The sequence below is a fragment of the Camelina sativa genome, chromosome 12, assembly GCF_030686135.1.
Source record: "Camelina sativa cultivar CO46 ecotype springtype chromosome 12, ASM3068613v1".
In the NCBI taxonomy this organism is placed as follows: domain Eukaryota; kingdom Viridiplantae; phylum Streptophyta; class Magnoliopsida; order Brassicales; family Brassicaceae; genus Camelina; species Camelina sativa.
The window spans coordinates 11385662-11405845 of NC_141891.1; the positions used below are offsets into that span (position 1 = coordinate 11385662).

Sequence of the window (20184 nt, forward strand, 5' to 3'; positions counted from 1 at the left end):
ACAAGCAATTGCAGATAAGATGATCTTATTATCTTAATCTTTGACCAAATTAATTGATTTGATAGTGAGTTTATGGAAACTGCATGGCATGAAAACTGGTTTATCTCAATTCATCTGTCGGGAGCTCTAACACAAATCGAAACCTAATAGCAAACGGAGGTAATGTATTAGTGATCCCTTCACAATGTGTAATAGAGTCTCTCCAAATAATATATTCTCAACTCTAAAGGACAATCTGAAAATTTTCAATTTATATTCTATTTTATCCGCAAAAAAAAAAAAAATCGAAATTAGTAAAGACTATAAAATATTTTGAAGAATAATTTCTATTGTTTCTGCGACGATCGTGAGCTTCCTTTTGTCGACAACCCCACAAGACTATGATTCCAATCCTAAGAAACATACGACACGTGGATTTAGATGTCGCGCAGTACGATGCCTTTGGATTAGTGGATGGTACGAATATAAATTTTATTCACATAAAAAAATTCGAATTCGAATTTGATAATATGTATAAGGTCAGCCAATCTTTTAAAAAAAAAATTATATTCTTCAATATACGGTTGTAGTCAAAATTCTATCTTTTTATTTGCTTGCATGCACTAACATGTCTAAAACCATGCATGAATTTACTATATACAATATTTTTAAATATTAATTAAAGCAATCCACACATTTGCCTCAACGTATGCCTGCCTATAAATACCTACATCATTAGTAAGGGTTTTGACATATAGAAAATCACATGACAAGAAGAGAAGTAGCTAGAGAAAACAATATTAGTGATGATGATGAGAGTCTCTGACTGTGTCGGAGGGTCTTGCATGGAAGAGTAGAGAATGAGGTTGAGCCAAGGATGACTTGCCGATTTTACCAAATGAATCTGAACTGATTATGGTGTCGGCAAGTTGACCTTGGCTCTGTTTCCTTCTCTTCTTTTCGATGTCAGACTCCGGATATGTGGTTTCAGTGCGATCCATAGTACCATGATTTTGTACCAATATCTTCGTGAATTGTCATCAAACTTTGTAAGTTCGCTAAATTGTGCTTTTCTTTTGCAAGGATTTGATGCACACTAATAGGTTTTGCGCCATATATTCCTTTTACTCTACGTAAATGTGGATGTGTCGGTTATGGTTTACCGTTTTTGAGTGAGTTATACATATAAGGTTTTGTTTTTTTCCGGTTTAAAAATATGATAAAATCAGTCAGATTCTATGCTAATTACACTTCATATTTCTCAGGTTATAAACATATTGGTTTGGCTTAGTTCAGTTTGATTCTTTCCACCCTTAATTCCAGCATTTAGATGTTGACAGTTTTAGTTTCATAATTATCATAGTTACGTTATAATTAACTAACTCAGGAACAATGGCAACGTAAACTACCATTACACATTTGTTATAACCAAATGATTGTTCTTAATGTTTAAATGAAGATCCTAGATCTTTCTTCATGATCATGCTCTAGAAATCTTCGGTTTTGTAGAAAATATTCGGTTAAGAGTCGCTGCCAAGCGGATTCCGCCTTGTGCAAGCCTCTTCTCTACAACGGGTAACCGAGAGACGAAATAGTAATCTGAAGAAAGAAACGTGAGAGAAATCAGAATATCAAACTATACCAAAGCATTGTTGCATATTAGAAAAGCTAGCTAAAGAAGATCTTGTTTCATAGTTAATACTTGTCTTTAAATGCTCAGAGAGTAAGTTATACCTCCTAAAGTAGTCCCTGCGGTGGCGTTCTTGTAAGCATATTTGCAGGCAAGATCAATGCTTTCAGAAGCATATCTGAATAGACCAACAACATACAGAATATATTCAAACAATACGGTCATATAGGAAAAAAGATAACTAAAACCATATTTCTCTGCTAATCATCAACTTTTACAGATCTTTTACCACGGATTCTTGTAGCAAACACATATATGCAAATGAAAAAGATTATATGCCTATTTTATATATGCTTACGGATTTGGGCAGGCCGCTTGGTTAAGTTGACATGACTCCCACGAAGGAACATCATTTGACCAGCCGTTCTATATATAATGAAGACAGCAATTACAAACAATTACTGTGACTTGAGTATCACTTGGATATGGTTATAACTTGATGAGCTGATTAAAGAAAGTAAAAATATGCCTCGAGTTTGGTTTGAAGGGATTGAATCATGCGTGGAAGGCTTGAATTGTAGTATGTTACTAGAGCAGACTCAATTATCATGTCATCCCACACCTTCACAATTTAAAGGGGTTCACAAGTTGGATCAGTAGAAAGACTATAGAATACAATTTATCTTGATTTTTCAACTTCCAATCAGGAAAGACATAACGTTTTTACCATCAGTACATGATCGAAAACAGAACACTTACACGGTGCAAATTAGTTTCGTGGTTGTACCAGTGGACTTTTATTTTGTTACCACCTAGATCTCCAATAAAGCCTTCATGTAAAGGCTGTGGAAAAATCCAAAAAATTCACAATCAAAATTAGCCATATATAAACTAATCTCAGCTGCAGTGTAATTAGACTAGTCTCCATTGCATATAAATATAACTCAGAACATCACTTCGTTGAGAAAATGATTAGTCTGAAAATTGCAAAAAGGGACTAAGTAACCTGATGGATATCTCCCATATAATGTGATAAGAACATGAGAGCCTCTGTCAAGTTATCTGCAAACGAAAACAAAAGACTAACTAACTCAAAAAACTATGCTCCTTGTAACTCACAGAACAAATTACCATAACCGAAACATAAATAATGGTATTCAGATTCACGCAAGCTAACTCACAGTGGACTATACTCTGAGAGTTTCCAGAGGCAGACATTAGTTGGTTTGTGTAATTGAAGATTGCTCCTGTCACACACCAGTCTTTAGGGCAGTCCCCTTTCACAAAAATACAAAAAGAAATAGACATTTACGTCAATGTCAAAGAGAATACATGAATGAATTTTGAAAGAAAAAGAACTCACGAGAATACTCATAGTTGCATTTGTAATCAGGTGTGTCAGCAAAATGCAAAGCACTAGTCCATCGCCATTGAGGTAGCTTTTTGATTTCATCAGGCCATGAGCAAACAGCTGCTAGCTCACCATCAGCATATTCAGGCAGAAGTTTCTTCACTGCAACTACTGTATCTTCCTCAAAATAACCCTAAAGGTCCAAAGAAGATTGCGTAAGACTCAGTGATAAAGCCTCAAGAAAAAGAAAATAAGCCTCCATTTTTTCCCTCTCAATCTATAAAACAGAGTATTAAACTGATGTTCAAGAATCTTCCAACACTCTTGTAAAGTATTGAAGCTCTCAGATCCATTTTAGACAATTTTAGAGCTGACCTTATAATAAGAAACGAATTTTAAACAAATCTTTTCACCTGAGCTATTTTGCAGACAGAGTAATGACCATCATCTCCCCAACACAGAGCTCCATGAACTAGCTGTGTAAGCACTAGTATACTCACAATCCACATTCTCAGAGACAAACCCCTTCTGATAAAAGCTTTCAACAAAGTAAGCAAAAAAGATGGCTTTTTGGAGATGAGAGCCGGATTCAAGAAGATAAGAAGGAGTAGTCAAGGAGTTTTGCTTACCTCGAAAGACGTGGATTTTATCTATCTACTTCCTCCAGTATACTTCCACTGATATAGTAGTATCTTATAAATGTATGAATAAAGAAATAAAAAGAGAGTTATAGTACTTGTTTGACCTACTGTTGTTGTTGTTGTTGTTGAGTCATTTAAAACGAGTCTCACCCGAAAAAGATGTAACGGCCAGTTTTCAAGTTCATAGTGATTTTCACATGTTATTTGGTTGCATGTGTGATTAAGTAACAACATTTAAATAAAATAAGCAGATAATTATACAAATGGTCTAATAAAGAAGCAATAAATGATGGACTTAGGAGATGAATAGTTCAAAGCTTTAATACTAGTCAATGAATATTATTAAAAGGATGGAATTTAGTAATGCTGAAGAAAAGAAATGGATTCACCAAGAACATGTTCTGTAAAACCAGCTTGTGATAACATTACCAAGATCTATCCTTTTCCAGTTTCAAGTGCCTGAAGCTGATACACATTACATATGGTGTAGTTCTAGATGTTGATAGTAGAGGACAGTTTTTGTTTGTCTACCATTGCATAAACTTAACTAACTTTACATGAATGCGCTAAGGAGCTAATAGAGTGACTGCAAATGTTTCTTGGGGATTTTTGTTCTCAGTTATATGAACCAGCAAGCTTAGATTTTGAAGAGAATATACGGTTAAGAGTGGCTGCCAAGCGAATCCCACCTTGTGCAAGTCTCTTCTCCACAACGGGTAAACGAGAGAGGAAATAATCATCTGCAGAACAGACATGAGAGAAATTCGAAGATCATCGCATTACATACAAGTGTCTAGCTGGAGATGAACATGTGTGGGTAAACAAAGCTAAGTTCTTTTTCCAGAGTGAATACTGATTGTCCAAATTTCAACCTAAAGTTTTGAATTCAATGCTCAGGATATAAGTATACCTCCTAAAGTAGTCCCGGGTGTAGCGTTCCTGTAAGCATACTTGCAGGCCAGATTTATGCTTTCAGATGCATACCTGAACAGATCCATCAACAATGATGTAATTAGGAAAAAGAATATGACAGCTATAACTATATGTCTCCACTATTCAACAACTTGCTAGATCTCTTAATGCAAATTCTTTTTCCATTTTTTCTGTTCTTAACATCACTGCAAAGATAATGATATGCTTATCTTGACTTTTGAAAGGAAATGACATATCTACATGCTTACGGATTTGGGCAGGCCGTTTTGTTAAGTTGACATGACTCCCACGATGGAACATCATTTGACCAGCCGTGCTATATTCAACCAGCAGTTAAAGCCAAAAGTCAATGTGAGTTAATTGGTTATAGTATAACATACTGGCACTGGAGCTCCCCAGAAAAAAAAAGATAGATATTACCGTAAGATTGGTTTGAAGTGCTTGTATAAAGAGTGGAAGACTTTTATTGTAGTATGTTTTAAGAGCAGACTCAATTATCATGTTATCCCAGACCTTCACATAAGAACACAGTTTAGTCATTTCCAAAAGTGTAAATTGTTGAGCACCAATATGATAGATAACAAACACTTACATGGTGCAGATTTGTTTTGCGACGATACCAGCGGACTGTTATCGTGTTTCCACCTTCATCTCCCAGAAAACCAACATGCAAAGGCTGTGTAGATTACATATAGATAAGATACATACTTTTTTCCTGATAAGACTCATTTAAATGGCAAAGGGAATGACCTGGTGAACGTCTCCAATATAATGTGATAAGAACATGAGAGCCTCAGTCAAGTTGTCTGCAGACAAAGACAAATCATGGCTCTATGCTCCATAGAACTAAAACTGAAGCTTTAGAATCAGATTCACTATAATAATCTCACTCACAGTGGACTATAGCATGCGAGTTTTCAGAAGCCGACATAAGTTGCATAGTGTAATTGAAAATCGCTCCTGTCACACACCGGTCTTGATGCTTATGAGTATCGTGGCAATCCCCTTCACAAAGACACAACATATTGATTGGATTTTCGGATATGAAAACAGGAAAAACAGGTAAGCAGTTGGAAGAGGGAAGAATAAACGGACGACAATACTCGTAGTTGCATCTGTAATCAGGTGTGTCAACATAGTGCAAAGGGCTAGTCCATCTCCATTGCCAATGGTGTTTAATCTCATCAGGCCATGAGCAAACAGATGCTAAATCACCTTCAGCATATTCAGGTAGAAGTTTCTTCACTGCAGCTGCAGTTTCTTCCTCAAAGTAGCTCTGAGGATTGTAAATATATCATTATCACAGATAGCACAAAAGATTCAATCCCAATCAAAGGTATAGTCTTTAGCCAGATTCCACCATTACAGTAATCTCCTAGAGCAGTGTAGAGCTAAATTGATCTTCAATTTTAGTAATAAAGTTCTCAAATTTATAAATCACAGTGTTTTCAGTAGCTCTAGGGTTTAAGCTCAGAGTCTGATTTTTACCTCGGCGATTTTGCAAACGGCGTAATGACCTTCTTTGCCCCAACACAAAGCTCCATGGATGAGCTGTGTAAGCACGAGTACTGTAGCTAACCACTGTCGCAGCGACAAACTCATTCTGAAACAATTACAAAGTTTCGATTTTTTTTTTGTTACCTCGTCAATCGAATGAAAAGTTTCGATTTTGCAGAACTTTTCTATTTCGGTTTTGAAATTGGGTTTATCAGAAGAACAAAGCTACAAGTCAAAGTAACTGTCATAGAGGTACCCTTCACAAAGCCGTGATCTTGAAAATATCCAACAATTTTCCCATTTTTTACATTATAAATCCCAAAAATAAAACTAAAATAATTCATAGGATAGGTCGTTTGTTGATTTTGTCATTGGAAAGTGAAATTGTTCATAATGGTTCTTGTTAAAAAGTACACATCATTTGATTCAGTCGACTATAATTATTTGGTATACAAGAGCTTATCTGATAGACTCACATAGTCTTTTTGATCAAACCAGAAGATATACACAAAACTCTTGTACATTTATTTGATTATTCACCATGATTCTTGTCTCTCTGAACATTTCTTCCTTTGGAGAGAGGATTAAGTCTCAAGCAGAATCTTACCAATATGGTTACTACTCTCCATAAGGCTATGACCTTCTGCTGCTTGTGACAATGGTAAATACTTGTGAATCACCGGTTTTACCTTCCTTGCTTCTATCGCTGGCCATACATTCTTCTCGACTTCTGCTACAACAACCGCTTTGTTTTCCGCACTTCTTGGTCTTAATGCAGCTCCTGTAGGAACAAAACAGATCAAGATTATCAGTCGGTCTCAGTTTTGATTTTCAGATGTATATGATTAATTGATTATGTCATGTGTGTGTTAAGTACCTAAGACAGTGAGACGCTTTGGAAGCAGACTACTTAGTTTTATTTCAGCATTGGCTCCTCCCATTAAACCGATAATACATAACCTTCCATCAAAGTTTAAGCTGTCGAGGTTTTTCTGCAAATATGGTGCCCCGATGCAGTCCAAGATAACATCCACACCTTTCCCATCAGTTTCCGCTTTTACCTTTGCGACAAAGTCCTCAGTTTTGTAATTTATGCAAACATCAGCCCCGAGTTCTTTGCAAGCAGCTAGCTTTTCCTCATTCCCTGTAAGTAAAAAGAACATTGGAACATTGTCAACAACAACCAAAATAATGGAGGTTATGGATAAATTAAAGCTTAGACCAAACCTGCTGTGACAAATACTCTCACTCCTAGATGTTTAGCTATTTGAATTGCAAATGTTCCAATCCCACTAGAACCTCCATGAACCTGAAATTTTCAACAACTTTCAACATTAGCAAGGAGATAGACAAAATCTGAACTAAAACCCCAAGGTGAGTAATAGATGAAGCCTCTGGTATTGCTTGTACAAGGACTAGCTACAAACAAACCATAGAAACGGTCTTACACATAGTAAGTGGAGAAGTGAAATACCAAGAATGATTCACCAGGGGAGAGGCGCCCCATCATGAAGACAGTTGACCAAACAGTGCATGCCACTTCAGGGAAAGCCGCTGCATCCATTAGCGAGATACCAGCAGGGATTGGGAGGATTTGTCCAGCAGGTACAGAAACTTTTTCTGCATAACCTCCTCCAGAAAGAAGAGCACACACCTGAGACAAAGAGTGACAGTCAGAAGTTTAACCCAAGGCATCAACTTCATACTTTGAAACTAGTACTGTGGCCTAATAAGCCTAAAGTGAAAGTAAAGCCAAATCAAACACAAAACTGTAACAAGCCTCAACAGCTAAGAACATGGAAACGAATTGCAACTAAACTGAAATCAAATTAGTTCTAGTTCAAATGCTCTGAATACTAAATCAGTAAGAACACGAGTGTAAGCACTGAGCACTAAGCAGCATATTCACACAAGTCTTAATCCAAGCTCGAAGATTCCATCAAATTCAGAGACACCAAGAGTATTACTGTGGCCTAAACTGAAAACTAAAGCCAAATCAAACACAAAACTGTAACAAGCCTCAACAGCTAAGAACATGAAAACGAATTGAAACTAAACTCAAATCAAATTAGTTCTATTTCAAATGTTCTGAATCCTAAATCAGTAAGAACACGAGTGTGAGCACTGAGCACTAAGTAGTATACTCAGAAAAGTCTTAATCCAAGCTCGATGACTCAACGGAACTTAAAGACACCATACCCTAAAACCAAAAATTGTGTATCTATAAGCCCTAAACAAGATTTTCCCCAATTCCAGAAACCAAAATGATATAGGAATCGAGCTTTGTACCTGGTCTCCGACCTTCCAACGAGAGACGTTCTTGCCAACAGATTCAATGGTTCCAGAACACTCAAGACCAAGGTAAGGGCTTGAGCCTGGTGGTGGATTATAAAGGCCAAGCCTTTGGAGAGTATCTGCACGATTCAAAGCAGTGGCGACAACTCTGATAAGAACCTCATCTTCCTTGACTTCTGGGTCTGCCACATCTCGGAGTTGTAGAACCTCCGGTTTACCTGGCTCCGAGATCACGATCGCCTTCATTCTCTTCTCTAGCTTCCGTATTCAAACTTTCCTCTTTCTCTTCACTTCGACTCGAGCAAACAGATGAAAAGTGTTGACCAAAAAAGCCCCAACCTTTAACGGTTTTATTGGGTTTGTTCCATCCAAATTAAAATTACTTTGGTTTGGTTAACCACCACAATTGGGATTGGTTTACCAATCAGCGTTCCAAGATGGTGGTGGCTCACAAGTACAAAAATTGTGTGGTTGGTTTGTAGAGAACCAAGTCTCAGCAATGACGTAAACAATGAAGCAAAGTCAATAACTACCATCTCAATCATATACATCAATCATACATACCATACCATACCATACCATAACATACCGACGTGTGTAGTTCGTAAAAGTTTCCAATACTTTTTGTTTTTTTTCCTTGTCCAAACAAAAATCCAACAAAACCGTGTGAGCGAATCAGAGAGTCACATCTCACATGTAAAACCAATGCCGACTTCTTTATGCAAATCGTAGCGACTCACGTGGTAAACGCGTCGGCTCGTCAATTTTTATAAAAATCTCTCCCAAATTATCTTATCTCAGGACCCACGTTTGTGACTCCATTAATGGCGGTCTCTTGCTCCCTCATTTCTTCATGATCTACTCAGAGATCTGATTATACTCTTCAGAGACTCTCACTCTCTCATCTTCGTTTCTTCTGTGGTAGCTCTTCTCTGGTTAGTCCACCTCTCTCTCTCTCTCTCTCTCTCTCTCTCTCTCTCTCTCTCTCTCTCTCTCTCTCTCTCTCTCTCTCTCTCTCTCTGTGGTTAGCTAGCTCTTATGTTTAGCTTTGGTTCAGATATTAATGGAGATCGCATTGTTTCTTTGGCTTTGAATCATTCTATCGGAGTAAGAAAAAATCGTACTTTTAATTTGGGTTTAGGGGTTCCTTCGATTCTAGGTTTTTGACTTTTGCCTCAATAAATCTAAAGTTTCGAGCTTTTCAATCGGTTAGATACTGTTTTGATACGGCGATATATTGTTACTCCTCGTGTTCTAATTCGTATTTAGCTTTTGCGATCTCATGAAAGGATTGTTTTTTCCAACTCTACAAATAGCTTGATGTTAGATTTGAGATCAGGAGCTAATTGTTCTGAATATAATGCTGACACGTTTGTGAAGATTCAGATGTTATGGTTGATTAGAGTTCTTGCTGCTAAAGAGTTTGTGTGAAAAATTTGATGCAGGGTTGGGTTGCAAGGGAATAAAATGATGGACATAATGAATCTGAAACCTCCACAGATCACTTTTTATTGCTCGGCGTTTTCCGTCGTGCTCACACTTCATTTTACGATACAGCTTGTATCTCAGCATTTCTTCCACTGGAAGAACCCTAAGGAACAAAAGGCTATTCTCATCATTGTTCTTATGGCTCCTATCTACGCTGTTGTCTCCTTTATTGGTTTGTTAGAAGTCAAAGGAAGTGAAACCTTCTTCCTCTTTCTTGAATCCATCAAAGAATGCTATGAAGCGCTAGTGAGTATTTGGCTTTAATTGCTTGTGTAAATCTTCAACATATATAGAGACAACACTTACCAAAGTCTCGATATTTTGCAGGTCATCGCCAAATTCTTGGCACTGATGTATAGCTATCTAAACATATCTATGAGCAAAAACATTGTGCCTGATGGAATCAAAGGAAGAGAGATTCACCATTCTTTCCCAATGACTCTTTTCCAGGTTTGTATCTATCTTCGCATGATTTGAACTAATATATATTTGCCTCATTACCCTTAAAGCCTTTGTCTCTATTGTTTTGACAGCCTCATGTAGTCCGTTTGGATCACCGCACTCTTAGACTTTTGAAATACTGGACATGGCAGTTTGTTGTCATCCGACCCTTGTGCTCCACTTTGATGATAGCTTTACAACTCATTGGGTTTTATCCTTCTTGGTTGAGCTGGTCATTCACTATCATTGTCAATTTCTCGGTTTCTCTGGCGTTGTATTCTCTCGTGATTTTCTACCATGTGTTTGCTAAGGAACTTGCTCCTCATAACCCACTAGCGAAATTCCTCTGCATCAAAGGAATTGTCTTCTTTGTCTTTTGGCAGGTAATGGTTGCATAATCTTACTCATCTTTGGATTCAAATCTTTTTAAGTAATGGAGACAAATATTCATTAGATCATTTGGATTCTGAAACTGCAGGGAATAGCATTAGACATTCTGGTGGCAATGGGGATCATCAAATCTCACCATTTTTGGTTGGAAGTGGAACAAATTCAGGAAGCTATTCAGAATGTGTTGGTATGTCTAGAGATGGTTGTATTCGCCGTGGTTCAAAAGCATGCTTATCACGCTGGTCCTTACAGCGGCGAGACCAAGAAGAAACTCGATAAAAAGACTGAATGATCGTGGAAATCAACTGGTTTTTATCAGCCATTTTAAAAAGCCAATTCTTGGTGATCTTTGTATGTTAATTGAGGGAAAAGAAGCAAAGTTTTTGCTTTAAAACTTTTGGTGATTGGGGAAGAAACAATAATGTTGACATTTAGATGATATGAAAAGTAATGTTAAAAAAAAAGCACCAGACTAGTCTCCATTTTTGTTTGGAATCATCACTTATACAAAACGTACGGGAAAAATCTATATATAATAGCAATGTAAATGCCACTAAAAGTTATGTTTCTTCGATCGTAACTTTTTAAAAAAATTTCAAATAAATCTGTATAAAATGTAATTGTATGTTTTACATTGTTAAAATTGCAACTGTTTATTGTAGAATTGTGTTTATTCGAATATTCGTATTTTTTTAAATCTATATATATTTGTATGTTTGAACTGTTTTCATTTTTTTGCCATGACACAAAATAACATAAAATTTCAATCTCAACATTTTTTACAACTTTCTAAACTATTCTCTAGCATTCATTTTTTCTAAGTAAAGAAATTCTTCCAATTTTTGATTTAACAAAAAAAAAATTATAAAAATTTAATGAAAATACCTATAGTTTTTTTTCGAAGAGTTAGATGGATTATATAGTGAATTTTTGGATTTGACTTTTGAATATGATAATAAAGATATATTCTATTTAAAAGCAGTTTATATGGTTGCATACATCAGAATTTGGATGTTGTATTGACATTACTACAACGTCCAGATCTGAAAAGATATCCTCAAGCTATATGACTATCTTGTATATTTTTCATTACTGTTGGACGCTTTAATTGTGGTAAACGTGATACATTTTAAATAGTATCCATTTCCAGTTAAAATTTCAACTGTTAAAAGAAAAGCAATGATTCCATATAAATTTATTTTGCTGAAAAAAAAAAGAAGAAAAGCAATGATTCTCATTCGTCACTTCAATATAAAAGGAAGACCTTTTCGTTAAAATTTTTTTTTTTGTTTTTTAAAAATCATTCATTTGCGTCTGTTCATTGTAGCGTTGTGTCTTTTATCATTAAAAACTATAAAATATATTTATTCTTTAAAAAAATTCATATGGTTGCGTCTATTTACTGTAAAGTTGTGTCCTTTACAATAAAAGTCTATATAAGAAAAACAATCTGAATAAATAGCAGTAACAGTTGCGTTTTTTTGTCGTATATTTTTGTTATTAAACGGTTGTATATGTTCATTGTACAGTTATATAAAAGAAAATAGATGGTTGTTTTTGTTCATTGTACAATTATGTCTTTTTATCATATCTTATTTACAATTTTTTGTTCCAATAGTTATGTTTATCTAAATGTTTTTGTCTTTTGAACTATATATATGTTTCTTCTTAGATAACTAACAAATCAATGAATCATTATTCGATGACACAAATTTTTTTGTTTCATGCTGAATCTAAATAACATGAATTTTAATATTCAATATCCAAAATTATTCTATAATCTAACTAAAGATTTTATAAATGATTATAGTAATAAAAAAAATTCAACTTTAGTTATGTAATGTACAGTTGCGTTTATTTATTATAACTTTCGGTAAAACATGTGTTTTTTAAGATTTAACTATTTCATCTTTTATTTTTAGAAATTTTCTATTTTATTATAATTATTAGTTGATAAATTTTCACTTATGAAATTTATTTTATTTTTAAAATTATTTTATCAGAAATTGCATTCACTTATTATAATCGTTTGTTTGATATTCTCACTTAGGATCACTTCGTCATAATATTTTTTATGAGTAATATAAATATTAATAACTATTAAGATGCTTATTACTTTTTACAATAATTTTTCATACAATATCTTATATACATACAAATTATAGGTAGAGTTGCCTCGATTCATTATAACTTTTCATTTAATATTTTTTTAACTAGAGTTGAGTCTTTTCACCGATATTTTTTTTTATTATAAGTTTTTATTTTGATGGTTGTGTTTTTTAAACTCATGGTTATAGATATTTAACATTTATAAAGTTTTAGCCCTACTTATTATTTTCTTTTTTTGAGATAATTTTTCATTTTGTTATTTAGCATATATTTTCAAATAATTTTATAATATATAATTTTAAATTTGAAATTTAATTTAACTTGTTTTGAAATATTTTCCGGCGACATCGTTTCCTAATTTTAAAAAAGTAAATCAAAGAAAGACCAAACATCAGCAGCAGACTTGATTAACACATTTAAAGGTTTTTTTTTTAATCCAAAAGTGGAGAGTTCAATTGCCCCTTAAACAGAGACCTTTATTACATGCGAATTTAAAAAAATATATATTCAAAATCAAAGAACTACTTAAGGCTAAAATAAAGTCAGCCGTTATTATAATTAAAAACATAAAATTGAAAGAAGAAACTAGCCGCACGCTGAGCTCAACCATCTACATCTTTGCACAATCCGTTGGCTTAAATGAGACCTTCTTAGAAACGGTGTCGTAACCAACAAGAAAGTTCATTTGCGACAAGTTCCCGTATATGGATAAGCTCGGGCTCGCGCGGAAGGCAAAGCAAACCAAATCCTGCGAGACTTGTACAAATATATTGGAGGAGTCTAGCTTCACATCTGCTCCATCAAAATGCATAGTAATGACTGGCACTTTCAGATCAGAGGTTGCGCTGTAACACAGACTTAAAACTCCCTGTGGATCCTTCTGCTTCTCAGCATCGATTGAGGACGCAACCGCATCCTCGAGCTCCTTGTAAAATTCGGTGGGTAACAACGTCAGAGTTGTGCCCGAATCGATAATGATGTTTCCCTCGCCGCTTCCAGAGTCTGAGACTGAGCCTTGGAATGGAATTTTCTTGCTTCCCACGCTAATGGCTTCTAGGGTTAGGTAATAGAAGGTCTCTGGAGACTTGGCGATCAAAGGAGTTGAAACAACTCCGGTTCCCGAGACGTCGGCATTGGTTCCGAAGTTGATCTTGCTCGTTTTATCTGTTTCAGAAGATAAAGGGACCAAGCAGTATGAGAATTTACCGTTGATCGAGTCACCGAGTTGAGTAACGAGCGAAACCGCACCACCACCAAGTCCGATGATTCCAGAGCCCTTTTCGTTAAACGTTCCAGCGTTGTTGTGACCACAGCCGATGATTACATTCTTAAGCTGCACGGGGCGGTTATTGGTGGAGCCTAACGTTAAGGTGTCTGCGGCAAGGTTACCCTTTGTGTATGAATGATCCCCGTAAGACATGGAGTAAGAGCAAGTGCTGCCATCTGTGGAACAGGAGGCTTGATTTTCAAGAGCACTACACTGGCTTGAGGAGCAAGGAACGTCTTTGTATGTGGACGACGCGTTAGGGTCAAAGAGAGGATCGTCTTGAGTGTAACAATCATCACAAGGTTTGCACTGCGTCCAGAGGAGATCACTTCCGGTGTCAGCGATGGCCATGATCGGAAAAGGAGGTGTCCCAAGGGATACGTTCATGAGATATTCACCGCCATTTGAGGTGATCTCAATTTGTGGTGAGTTAAGTGATGCATCCTCAGTGAAATGAAAAACACGGTTAACAGATCGGTGGATAGCGTTTCTCAACCGCTGGGAAGGGGTTTCCGTCGGGTTATAGAAAGGCGATTTAGGAGAATCGCGATGGATCAGATCGGTGGTGAAGCTTAGTTTTGGTTTGGCGTTAGCGTTTGAGAGAAAAGGTGAGCAGAGTAAACAAAGAGACAAGAGAACTGAAGAGAATAGGGAGGCCATTTTCTTGATTGGTAGTTTCAGTGAATGGTGAGGTTTTTACTTTTTTTTTACTTCTGACAAAATAATGAGTTGATATTTATAAGGTTAATGAGATGGTCGTAATTATATAGTAATAAATAGTGAGATTCTTACGTTTTAAGTATGTTATCTTTTTTTTTTTGACAATTTTGAGTATGTTATCTTCAAATTGATTTATCATTTGTGTTTTACAGAATCTGACAAATAATAAACAACAAAAACTGAAGATTTTCTACATTTATTGAATATATATTTTCTTCTTCTTCGAATCCAGATTCTTTATTAAAGCATTCAGCGAATGTAATTGAAAATTTTAATATTATGATATTCCCTCTGTATCATAAAGGTTGATGTTCTAGGATTTTTTTAGTATATTTAATGCATTTTTATTCTTAAAATCAAATAACTAATTAATGTTTTTTACCTTTATAATAAATAATTAAATATAGATATGCATTTGAATGACAAGTGTAAGAAAAGTATAAGTAAATGAGTTTAAAAAAAATATAAAATAAAAGTAATTAATAATAATACATTATTAATTATTTTCTTAATCCTGGTGAAAATCCTAAAACATCATGTATTTCTGAATTTCTGATACAGAAGGAGTATTTGATATTTCATGATCTCCTAATTTTTATGAATCATTCAGCTCGATATATGTACAACGTATGATTTTAATTTTATGAAATTTGATGCGTGTAAGTATAGATATCCATTTACTAGATGATAAAACGCGTTATCTTAAAAAGACAATTAATTTAGACAGATTTATGTTTAATATTCTAAATTTTTAAAAAAGATATAAATTCTAATTTTTTAAAATGGATATAAATTTAAAACTATAAGAAAAATGAAGCTAAATCAGCATTTGTAAATAATTTAAATATCAGTATACATTATGAGAATACTTATAAAATATAAAATATATCATATTATAATTTTATTAACACGATTTTCATAATAGCACGTATTGTATTCGATGACAGATTATTTTGTGGATTTATATAATTATTACATGCTATATGTTAAACGATAACACTTAATCTTTCTCTAATGGTTCGTGATTTGAAACATCCCACCAAATTTGCATGATCAATAAATAATATATTTTCATCAAATCTCACATAAAATAATTTCCCTTAAATATTTACAGAATTACGATCCTAATTATAAAGATGTCTAACATGCAAACCCGTTCGTGCGCCGTGGAATCTCACCCTAGACAAAAAAAAACAGCTAACTAAATAACTAACGGAACCAAACCGAATAACATTTGAATCGTATCCAAATCGAAGTTTATAATATAATCGAATGGTTAGTAAATTCTTCTATCCAAACTAACCAAAACGAAACCGATAATATCCAAAACCTAGAAGATACCCAAAAATAATAGATCTAATACCATTTTTTTGTGCAAGCAGATCTAATACCTAAAACTGTAATTATAAACACAAAAATATTAATTATCTTTCAGATTCAAAAGGAAAAAGAAAATACTTTAAATAATCAACATATCCAAATGTTGTTAGATATATTTCTCAAATTGAATTATTCTTTTGCAAAATAGAATCACATTCTAGTTTTTTTTATAGTATATATCTTAATACTATTAAAAGAGAAGTACAAAATTAAGAATGTCCAAAATCCTGGCTAATATTACAGCAATTGCCACTCAATTAAACATTAAGGATGATTAATTAAAATTGAAAAGGGTAAATTTTAATATTATGATACTCCCTCTGTATCATAAAGGTTGATGTTTTAGGATTTTTTCTTTTATCACAAAAGATGATTTCTTTAGTGTATTTAATGCATTTTTATTCTTAAAATCAAATAACTAATTAATGTTTTTTACCTTTATAATAAATAATTAAATATAGACATGCATTTGAATGACAAGTGTACGAAAAGTATGAGTAAATGAGTTTAAAAAAATATAAATAAAAGTAATTAATAGTAATACATCATTAATTATTTTCTTAATCCTGGTGAAAATCCTAAAACATCATGTATTCTGAATTTCTGATACAGAGGGAGTATTTGATATTTCATGATCTCCTAATTTTCATGAATCATTCAGCTCGATATATGTACAACGTATGATTTTAATTTTATGAAATTTAATGCATGTAAGTATAGATATCCATTTACTAGATAAAACACGTTATCTTAAAAAGACAATTAACTTAGACAGATTTATGTTTAATATTCTAAATTTTTAAAATAGATTTAAATTCTAATTTTTTAAAATGGATATAATTTTAAAACTATAAGAAAAATGAAGCTAAATCAGCATTTGTAAATAATTTAAATATCAGTATACATTATGAGAATACTTATAAAATATAAAATATATCATGTTATATTTTTATTAACACGATTTTCATAATAGCACTTATTGTATTCGATGACAGTTTATTTGTGGGTTTATACAATTATTACATGCTACTATGTTAAACGATAACACTTAATCTTTCTCTAGTGGTTCGTGATTTGAAACATCCCACCAAATTTGCATGATCAATAAATAATATATTTTCATCATAAAATAATTTCCCTTAAATATTTACAGAATTACGATCCTAATCATAAAGATGTCTAACATGCAAACCCGTTTGTGCGCCGTGGGCCACAATCAAATTAAAATAAAAGGATTATTTTGCTAATAGTAAGACTCAAACCCATGCACTCATTCCAACTAACATAGACAAATGCCACTAGACTAAACACATTTTTTGGAAAACAAGACCGAAAATTGTATATAAAATACACAGCATAAAATAAGGCCACAAGCTCATGCTTTATGAGCTTGGCCTTTGGGCCGGCTCTGGCGCCGTGGAATCTCAGCCTAGACAAAAAAAACAGCTAACTAAATAACTGACGGAACCAAACCGAATAACATTCGAACCATATCCAAATCGAAGTTTATAAAATAATCGAATGGTTAGTAAATTCTTCTATCCAAACTAACCAAAACAAAACCGATAATATCCAAAACCTAGAAGATACCCAAAAATAATAGATCTAATACCATTTTTTTGTGCAAGCAGATCTAATACCTAAAACTGTAATTATAAACACAAAAATATTAATTATCTTTTAGATTCAAAAGGAAAAAGAAAATTTTAAATAATCAACATATCCAAATGTTTTTAGATATATTTCTCAAATTAAATTATTCTTTTGCAAAACAGAATCACATTCTAATTTTTTTATAGAATATATATATATATATATATTTGTATTTTTCAGGTTAATTCGGTTAATTTTTGATATTTGGGGTAAAACCCCGAACCAAACCGAATTCGATAAAATTTTGATTAGTTACGGTTATATATTCAAATATCCAAACCGAACCAATCCGAACCAAAATTACTAGGATAACCAAATGGTTATTATATTACCAGATCCGAACTAACCGAAATCGAACGGTTAACTGAATGCTAAGAACTAGTAAAAATAAAAAGGAGGTAAAAATAAATAAACCGCACGTAAAATACGGGAAAAGGCGTGCGAAAGGACTCAACAAACAACAAACATAACTTGTCGTCTCTCTGATCAAATACGTCTCGATACCATATAAACAGGGAGATAGAGATACCCATTAATGGTGGCTCTCTGCTCTAGCGATTTTCTCTGAAAAAGTGAAAACCTTTTATTTGTCAACTCCTCTCAGGTCAGCTTTTTGTAAATTTCAACTCTTTTTATACAATTCTTGAGATTTAATTTTGGATTTAGGGTTTAATTGAGTTTTTCTAAATCAAGTTATAAAATTCGATAAAGTTTAAATTTTTAATTCGAAAGTTCCGTTTTTTATTTAAAATTGATTTGTTCGCGAGAATCGATGGTGATTGATTTGTTGATCCAGTGACAGAGTTCGTTGCCTTGCCCCTCGTGTTGTTTAGTTTCATACCGCGTGAAGCTTTCGTCATCAATTCATCATAAAGGAGCCGTGTTAGCACACGCAATCTCCAATCTCCAATCTCATCTCTCTCTCTCTCTCCAATCTCCATATCTTTCTCCTCTAATCCGGAGAAGTAGCTCGACCATCCAGATCCTCCTACTTGCTTCCTTGTGAGTATCTCTCTCTCTATATATATATAAATTGTGGCTTTTGTTTCAGCAGATGAATAAATTTGGGATTTTGAGTGTTGGGTTAGAATGATTTAGGGTAAAGATACATTGGGTTTTCTCCATTTCTTGCTTTGGGTGATTATGATCATGATTGCATATCATCTGCTCTCTTGGGTCTCTTCAATGTCTTCTGGTTCTTGAGTCTTTTGGCTGAATGATTCGTTTCTCAAGCTTTACCATTTTCCCTTTTTTTCGATTTACAAGATCTATGAAGCTTGGTGTAGTAATTTTGATATGATCCTATGATTGCTACCTGCATTTCTCCGTTTTGTTTTTTGGTTAGTTAGATGTGAATCTTCTTACTGTGATTTGTTAACTCTTGAGTTACTGTTTTGATAACAGAAGGAAGCTTTTTTGCTTTTTCTTCCTTGCGCGTGGCCCATTCTCTTCTCCATAGTTCCATATCTGTACTGAAAAGCTCATCAAGTCTAAAGCTCTTAGTTTCTGAAAGATGGAGGTCAAATTATGGAACGATAAGCGCGAGAGAGAAATGTACGAGAATTTCGCTGAGCTTTATGCTATCATCAAAGCTACTGAGAAGCTTGAGAAGGCTTATATCCGTGATCTGATCTCTCCATCCGAATATGAAACCGAGTGCCAGAAACTCATTGTTCACTTCAAGACACTATCTGCAACGCTCAGAGACATGGTACCGAATATTGAAAGATTTGCAGAGACATACAAGATGGATTGCTCAGCTGCAGTTTACCGCCTTGTGACTTCTGGTGTACCAGCTACTGTGGAGCATCGAGCTGCTGCTTCGGCTTCTACGTCAAGCTCTGCTTCTGTTGTTGCTGAGTGTGTTCAGAACTTCATCACTTCCATGGATTCTCTGAAACTCAACATGGTTGCTGTTGATCAGGTGTATCCGTTGTTGTCTGATCTCTCTGCTTCTCTGAATAAACTAAGTATTTTGCCACCGGATTTTGAGGGGAAGATAAAGATGAAGGAATGGCTTTTGAGGCTGTCTAAGATGGGAGCTTCAGATGAACTCACGGAGCAGCAAGCTAGGCAACTTCACTTTGACCTCGAGTCGTCCTATAACTCGTTTATGGCTGCTTTGCCTAACGCTGGGAATTAACCGATGTGCCACTAGAGACTGATGTGTGTTTCGGTTTATTTTGTATAACTTGGCTTGATGTAGTTTACAATGATGGCTTTAGGACAATGATTTTTGTTTTAAGACAATCTGCTACATTCGGGAGATGAATGTTTGTAGACAAAGCAATGCCTTTCCTTTTGTTTTGTGAAGATCATGTCAATCCCGAAAATTGATAATTTTTATTGAAATGTAATGTATGAAAAACTAAGGTCTACATTGTTTTTACTCATGGCTTTATGTTGTTAG

General features: G+C 34.3%; 5 protein-coding genes and 1 pseudogene across 12 annotated transcripts; 2 read left to right on the forward strand and 4 right to left on the reverse strand.

Annotated features, from left to right (window-relative positions):
• Window positions 1-1325: 1325 nt before the first annotated feature.
• On the reverse strand, window positions 1326-3717 carry LOC104731377 (endonuclease 3). 3 transcript variants are annotated; one of them, XM_087479732.1, is made up of 10 exons: window positions 3590-3717; window positions 3374-3488; window positions 2973-3153; window positions 2791-2886; window positions 2616-2671; window positions 2369-2452; window positions 2139-2231; window positions 1968-2035; window positions 1714-1787; window positions 1326-1578 (listed from the first exon to the last, which is right to left on the reverse strand). In XM_087479732.1, exons 2-10 carry the CDS (start codon window positions 3467-3469, stop codon window positions 1460-1462), a joined length of 867 nt encoding a protein of 288 aa, XP_087335858.1. In that variant the 5' UTR covers window positions 3470-3488; window positions 3590-3717; the 3' UTR covers window positions 1326-1459. The 3 variants fall into 3 exon arrangements, with proteins under 3 accessions (XP_087335858.1, XP_087335859.1, XP_010449031.1); XM_087479733.1 differs by having other exon boundaries at window positions 3374-3485; window positions 3590-3636; XM_010450729.3 differs by lacking the exon at window positions 3590-3717 and having other exon boundaries at window positions 3374-3581.
• Window positions 3718-4000: 283 nt separating this feature from the next.
• On the reverse strand, window positions 4001-6368 carry LOC104731378 (endonuclease 4). Of its 4 annotated transcripts, none has more exons than XM_010450732.3 (9): window positions 6023-6368; window positions 5630-5810; window positions 5429-5539; window positions 5285-5340; window positions 5127-5210; window positions 4955-5047; window positions 4783-4850; window positions 4512-4585; window positions 4001-4341 (listed from the first exon to the last, which is right to left on the reverse strand). In XM_010450732.3, exons 1-9 carry the CDS (start codon window positions 6134-6136, stop codon window positions 4217-4219), a joined length of 906 nt encoding a protein of 301 aa, XP_010449034.1. In that variant the 5' UTR covers window positions 6137-6368; the 3' UTR covers window positions 4001-4216. The 4 variants fall into 4 exon arrangements, with proteins under 4 accessions (XP_010449034.1, XP_087335857.1, XP_019089731.1 ...); XM_087479731.1 differs by having other exon boundaries at window positions 5638-5810; window positions 6023-6285; XM_019234186.2 differs by having other exon boundaries at window positions 5429-5810; window positions 6023-6367.
• Window positions 6369-6394: 26 nt separating this feature from the next.
• LOC104731379 (uncharacterized) lies at window positions 6395-8921 on the reverse strand. The gene is made up of 5 exons (XM_010450733.2): window positions 8321-8921; window positions 7506-7685; window positions 7259-7340; window positions 6909-7175; window positions 6395-6812 (listed from the first exon to the last, which is right to left on the reverse strand). The coding sequence occupies exons 1-5, from the start codon at window positions 8570-8572 to the stop codon at window positions 6616-6618; spliced, it is 978 nt and encodes a 325-aa protein (XP_010449035.1). The 5' UTR covers window positions 8573-8921; the 3' UTR covers window positions 6395-6615.
• Window positions 8883-11309, forward strand: LOC104731380 (uncharacterized). Its single transcript, XM_010450734.2, has 5 exons — window positions 8883-9261; window positions 9772-10060; window positions 10142-10264; window positions 10348-10638; window positions 10734-11309. Exons 2-5 carry the CDS (start codon window positions 9794-9796, stop codon window positions 10935-10937), a joined length of 885 nt encoding a protein of 294 aa, XP_010449036.1. The 5' UTR covers window positions 8883-9261; window positions 9772-9793; the 3' UTR covers window positions 10938-11309.
• Window positions 11310-13131: 1822 nt separating this feature from the next.
• On the reverse strand, window positions 13132-14813 carry LOC104731382 (aspartic proteinase CDR1 pseudogene; annotated as a pseudogene). The gene has a single exon (XR_015574266.1). The product of XR_015574266.1 is annotated as an aspartic proteinase CDR1 pseudogene (transcript).
• Window positions 14814-18191: 3378 nt separating this feature from the next.
• LOC104731383 (vacuolar protein sorting-associated protein 28 homolog 1) lies at window positions 18192-20167 on the forward strand. Of its 2 annotated transcripts, none has more exons than XM_010450737.3 (3): window positions 18192-18378; window positions 18577-18776; window positions 19179-20167. In XM_010450737.3, the coding sequence occupies exon 3, from the start codon at window positions 19288-19290 to the stop codon at window positions 19915-19917; it is 630 nt and encodes a 209-aa protein (XP_010449039.2). In that variant the 5' UTR covers window positions 18192-18378; window positions 18577-18776; window positions 19179-19287; the 3' UTR covers window positions 19918-20167. The 2 variants fall into 2 exon arrangements, with proteins under 2 accessions (XP_010449039.2, XP_010449038.2); XM_010450736.3 differs by having other exon boundaries at window positions 18203-18378; window positions 18571-18776.
• Window positions 20168-20184: the final 17 nt, after the last annotated feature.

Coding starts and splice junctions, on each gene's coding strand:
- LOC104731377 (XM_087479732.1), bottom strand. CDS start 3,469: ATGTGGATTGTGAGTATACTAGTGCTTACACAGCTAGTTCATGGAGCT. Junction 2,672..2,790: donor CTCTCAGAGTATAGTCCACT/GTGAGTTAGCTT, acceptor TTTCGTTTGCAG/ATAACTTGACAGAGGCTCTC. Junction 2,453..2,615: donor ATATGGGAGATATCCATCAG/GTTACTTAGTCC, acceptor ATTTTTCCACAG/CCTTTACATGAAGGCTTTAT.
- LOC104731378 (XM_019234186.2), bottom strand. CDS start 6,136: ATGAGTTTGTCGCTGCGACAGTGGTTAGCTACAGTACTCGTGCTTACA. Junction 5,048..5,126: donor GCAAAACAAATCTGCACCAT/GTAAGTGTTTGT, acceptor TCTTATGTGAAG/GTCTGGGATAACATGATAAT. Junction 4,586..4,782: donor AAAACGGCCTGCCCAAATCC/GTAAGCATGTAG, acceptor GGATCTGTTCAG/GTATGCATCTGAAAGCATAA.
- LOC104731379 (XM_010450733.2), bottom strand. CDS start 8,572: ATGAAGGCGATCGTGATCTCGGAGCCAGGTAAACCGGAGGTTCTACAA. Junction 7,686..8,320: donor GTTGGAAGGTCGGAGACCAG/GTACAAAGCTCG, acceptor TCTTTGTCTCAG/GTGTGTGCTCTTCTTTCTGG. Junction 7,176..7,258: donor GAGAGTATTTGTCACAGCAG/GTTTGGTCTAAG, acceptor TTTTACTTACAG/GGAATGAGGAAAAGCTAGCT.
- LOC104731380 (XM_010450734.2), top strand. CDS start 9,794: ATGATGGACATAATGAATCTGAAACCTCCACAGATCACTTTTTATTGC. Junction 10,061..10,141: donor AAGAATGCTATGAAGCGCTA/GTGAGTATTTGG, acceptor GATATTTTGCAG/GTCATCGCCAAATTCTTGGC. Junction 10,639..10,733: donor TCTTCTTTGTCTTTTGGCAG/GTAATGGTTGCA, acceptor CTGAAACTGCAG/GGAATAGCATTAGACATTCT.
- LOC104731383 (XM_010450737.3), top strand. CDS start 19,288: ATGGAGGTCAAATTATGGAACGATAAGCGCGAGAGAGAAATGTACGAG.